This window comes from Osmerus eperlanus, chromosome 1, assembly GCF_963692335.1.
Source record: "Osmerus eperlanus chromosome 1, fOsmEpe2.1, whole genome shotgun sequence".
NCBI classification, from domain to species: domain Eukaryota; kingdom Metazoa; phylum Chordata; class Actinopteri; order Osmeriformes; family Osmeridae; genus Osmerus; species Osmerus eperlanus.
In genome coordinates this window covers 22093423-22098088 of record NC_085018.1, presented here as the reverse complement: position 1 = coordinate 22098088, position 4666 = coordinate 22093423, and the positions used below count along the sequence as shown (strand labels likewise).

The 4666-nt window shown below is 45.6% G+C and overlaps 1 protein-coding gene across 3 annotated transcripts; it reads left to right on the top strand.

Annotated features, from left to right (window-relative positions):
• Nucleotides 1-636: 636 nt before the first annotated feature.
• Nucleotides 637-3900, top strand: oser1 (oxidative stress responsive serine-rich 1). 3 transcript variants are annotated; one of them, XM_062470314.1, is made up of 5 exons: nt 637-811; nt 958-1067; nt 1685-1794; nt 2153-2269; nt 2677-3900. In XM_062470314.1, exons 3-5 carry the CDS (start codon nt 1718-1720, stop codon nt 3497-3499), a joined length of 1017 nt encoding a protein of 338 aa, XP_062326298.1. In that variant the 5' UTR covers nt 637-811; nt 958-1067; nt 1685-1717; the 3' UTR covers nt 3500-3900. The 3 variants fall into 3 exon arrangements, with proteins under 3 accessions (XP_062326298.1, XP_062326290.1, XP_062326282.1); XM_062470306.1 differs by having other exon boundaries at nt 953-1067; XM_062470298.1 differs by having other exon boundaries at nt 637-1067.
• Nucleotides 3901-4666: the final 766 nt, after the last annotated feature.

The window sequence follows — 4666 nt, the reverse complement described above, 5'->3', positions numbered from 1 at the left end:
ACGCAGTACACTTCCTATTTAGTAAACACAATTTTAATTCAATTTGCAACTGAATCAGTTACGTTAGATTTTCTTCCGAAGAAAGTGGTTTGTGATCATTTAACATCTATGTTAAACAGTTAATTGTGAAAGATAACGCATTTGCCATACATATTATATGGTTATCATAGACATACCTGCAATGGTTATCAAAAATGACTTTAAACATTTGCAAGACCCTCAGTGATTATTCTGGTGTTACATAACATGCATTACTGCAGGAAATCTTTTTCCTAGCTCCCATTGTTATGTCCCATACTTTCAAGAAAATCATGCAGACTTTGACCCTGATAAAAAATATATACAAATGGGTTGATATCAAAACGTACCTGGGCTAATTTTTCCCTTCGTTTTATTCAATACTATGTAAAATTTTAAAGTTATGCTTTCCCATCAAATGCTTGCAACAGGGGTGTTCGACTTCATGCAGCACCAGCGGCGCCGACAGCCGGCTGCAGCCGGCTGCCTTGAATCTGAGAATGCCATTGGCTTCTTCAAGTCAGCCGGGCTGCAGGCGGCTGCAGACGACGCCGGCGCTGCATGAAGTCGAATGCACCTAATAATATTGGGTGACGTACGGAAAGAGCTCACGTTGTCGGTGTGTGTGTACTACGTCAGCCCAACAGCTTCTGCGTTGTTGCAGAGTCACTGCGCTTGGTTCGTGTGTAAACAACAGGGGAGAGAAAGAAAAGTCTCGAACTAGGCCAGCGAATTCTGCCTTCTTCCCCAAAAAAATCGTCTGTAATGTAACTGAAATTGTAGTAACCTTACTGTAAGTTTGTGGGAATACAGTTTTATTCTAAAAAGGCCATACATCTTGTTAGTCGTGTGGGTGGTCGTTGAGGAACGAGCGAGGCTAGGTACAGTAGATAGCTAAATTTAGCCATTTAGCTTAGTCTGTCCGTTCTGTTAGCTTAGCCCAGCGGGCTAGCTGTATTCAAGGGCCCGTTCAACGCATCGCCCTGGTTGGAAGTCCTTGCATGTCAAGGCAGTCTTCACTCTGGACTGTGGGAAGGATCTCCTGAGCCGTGAGTAGTGGCCGCTATTTCTTCGAAATACACAACACTCGACCAATTTATAATCCCCAACCAGCCTGCTAGTGGGTTTTAAACCTGGTGTTCCAAACAGTGTGAGTTAGCTGCCACTGCTAACCAGCTACGGTAACACATTAGCATTTGGCTATGCTAGCTTTTTCAGACTGTTTTCGTAATCAATGTATAGTCTACAGGTCTATGCAAATTGATAGTTGCTGCCTAAACAACGTATGTTGGTGTCAGACATGCGTGCCTAATGCCAGAATCATCAGATTCAGATGTGGCAGGCTCACATTCAACCTGTCAAAACTAAAGCACCAGCTAAAGAAGTCAGTATCACGAGCTAGCTAGGTAGTAGCTCAAGTACTGTACCACTTGCCAGCTAGCTCTATTTAGCTTCTAATAGCAGAAGAAGTAAAGTATCAAGCATTCGGTGAGTAGCAGCTCACCAGACAGATTTTTTTGTCATGATCCTGATAGTAGTTTATCAATGTTGCTAAATAGGTATTGTGTGATCGATTAGTGGCCAACAATACAAGTCGCAGCCCAGTACAAAAAAGCTGCATGCTACTGTGTTTGTGTTTTGAAGTGCGTGTGTGTGTGTGTTTTAGCTGGGTGGCTGGTCAGAACTACCTCCTCCCACCATGGAGAGAGGGGGGAAAGACTGCGAGGAGGACACCCTCCAGACGGCCTTCAAGAAGCTACGGGTGGATGCTGAAAGGTACATGTTATTACCGTTCACATATGTAGTAACAAGTGAGATTCAAACAATCAACCTTCCTCATTAAAAGTTATTGTATATGTTTAAAGAGAGGGTAACAATGCTGTGGTTTTTCATATCACTGGGTCACTTATAATATAAACACCCTATGAATATCTATCCTGACCTCGGTTGATCTTGTTGTCGACTTTGTCTACAGTGAACCCTGTTGATGGCATTGTCAGAATTGTATGCACATAGTCATTAAATGAGACTCTTAAAGCATGATCAAATTCCATGTGAACTAATGATCTCTGGTATTTAGCAACGTTGTGTGAGGTCTAATTGTGTGTGTGTGTGTGTGTGTGTGTGTGTCCAGCCTGCCTGCTGCTGTGTGTGTCTCAGAGGCCTTGAGTCCCAGAGCCGGGTCTCAGGTGTGTACAGAGATGGGCGGGGCCAGACCCAAGCTCAGCTGCCCTAAAGAGAACTGGCATGGGTAAGACTGTAGATAATAATGTCAATGATTGATACATAACCACAAGTTAAAGCTCTGAAGTCTAAGATGGGCACTGCTCAATATTTAATGGCGACGGATTGCATGGCTTTCACAATCCTTAGCACACACTATAGTGTGATTGGTTGACTTTTTCAAATGCCATGTGTTGATTAAGAATATACACACATTCAGATAATCAAACATGTCTATGTAGTGTTGACACAGTCCACTGGCTTTACATTAGTTATATGTGTTGTTTACATAGATTGATTTAACACCCATAGCATTCCCTGATTATGTATTTTAGCATCCCATCCACTTCAGTAGGGAGGTAGTCTAACATTCCTACCCTGTGTGTGTGTGTGTGTGTGTGTGTGTGTGTGTGTGTGTGTGTGTGCGCGCCTCAGCTGTATGAGGAAGTCCTCCAGAGGAGTGGTGAGGAGCCAGAGGAGGAGAAGGTCCAAGTCTCCCATCCTCCACCCTCCAAAGTTCACCTACTGCAGCTCCAAGATGTCGCCCCCTTCTGGTCAACTCAAGCACCAGCGCCTGGCTGTGGACCTGGACACATGTAGCCCCTCCCCTCTCTGTGCCCCGCCCAGAAGGGAACAGCTGCTGTCATCCAGCCACACACCCTCTCCAGTGTTTGGAGCACCTGGGTATGAGCCCCTCCCCCATGCTTCTGCTGCCTCTCCGGAAGGTTCCACCTCCAACCATCTGGACGGCAGCCCCAGAAGGGCCCTGTCTGACGAGGAGAGCAACCCAGAGACAGGTGCTTGTGCTGGGGCAGACCCTGGCGTTGAGGCTGGGTCCGGGACAGGAGCCTCTGACTTCCAGGCCCTGTCTAAGCTCCACGACGGTGATGGCGGGGCCCCATGCCCCTGCCCTCATGACGAAGGAGAGGGATCATGCCGGTGTCACTGTCCTGGGTGGCAGGGTGTGGAGGTGTACTCCTTCACTGGCCTCCGCAATGTCATCTCCGAGTGCGAGAGGAACCTGACCAGTCCCGAGGACGCCTCCACCGCCCCTCCGCACCGCAGAACTCAGGCCGCAGGCTCCCCCTCTCCCAGCACCACAGCTGTGACGTCATCATCAGGCTCCCCACGCTCCTGCTCCGAACAGGCCCGGGCCTACGTTGATGACATCACTATAGAGGACCTTTCTGGATACATGGAGTATTATCTTTATATTCCCAAGAAGATGTCGCATATGGCAGAGATGATGTATACTTAAAATTAGATAAGAAAATTTATCAATATGGGGATGGAGTAAGAGAGGGTCAGGCATGGAGATGTAATTTAAATACTAAGGTCTAATAACAGCAGCTGAGTGCACCACTGCAGAATCTGTTATGTTCTCTTCTGTTTCAATCTACCCATACTAGCTTGTTATCGTCTCATTACTTCTCGACTTGATTCACTGTTTATCCTTTTTCTTTATGGATGATTGTTTTTATTTTTGGTTTACAAATGAAGTTGCCAAAGCTTTGACCCTTGTAGACCCCTGCAGCTGGGATATGTTGGTATGTGCAGGCTTGTAATACCATGCGTGATTGTCATTGAGACCACAAGAACATGGCCACACCCTCTGGAGATTCCAATTCACTCAATAAAATATTTTTTGTTGAAAACGGACCATTGTGTCTCGTGTCTATGTTTAAAATGGATTGGAATGGTTCTCATCGATCATCTCAAAGAGAACCGTCGAGATGAGTGTTGGGTCAGGAGATGAGAGTTTGGAGAGCCTTACAGAAAATGCATCTGCTAAGTGAAAACATCTAATTTTTCTCAGAGAATGCTGCTACACATCAAATACATAACAGCCAGGCAACTCAACAAAACAATTCCATAGTACTGAGCTTAAATTGCTTCAAAGAAATGTGTTCATTGGAAGATGAAAAGAAATGAAAATTAATTGCTTGTACGGTGTACTGGAAAGGCTGGCAGGTTTCATTGTGGGTTTCTGGTTCTTGTAGCATAGAAAGTCCCTCTTGGTTCAACAGGCCACTGAGAAAAGCTCAAGGTGCTTACTGTAGGTGACACAGTGAATCTCCCCTGTGTTTCTCAGTACAGAGGAAGTCCCTGGCCACAGATACCACTGACAGCAGTGGCTTGGAGGTCCCCACCTGCTGTGACAGACCAAAGTCAAGTAAAACTCACTTTTTTTCTCAGTGTGGATCTTTTGACCTTCTAGGAAGCCTTCAGATGACTTGACTACAGTTTTTTATCAGAAAATAATGCGGTGTCAACCACAATCTGCAGAAGTGGTAGGCCGGGCAGACCACAAACACTGTATAATCTACATTGTTAGCTAGAAATTCACACAGCATACAAACACACATGTACATTGAAAAGGGGATTGCCCTTTGAGGCAAGTCAGGGGATGTACACGAGGCAAGGT

Coding starts and splice junctions, on each gene's coding strand:
- oser1 (XM_062470314.1), top strand. CDS start 1,718: ATGGAGAGAGGGGGGAAAGACTGCGAGGAGGACACCCTCCAGACGGCC. Junction 1,795..2,152: donor CTACGGGTGGATGCTGAAAG/GTACATGTTATT, acceptor GTGTGTGTCCAG/CCTGCCTGCTGCTGTGTGTG. Junction 2,270..2,676: donor CCTAAAGAGAACTGGCATGG/GTAAGACTGTAG, acceptor TGCGCGCCTCAG/CTGTATGAGGAAGTCCTCCA.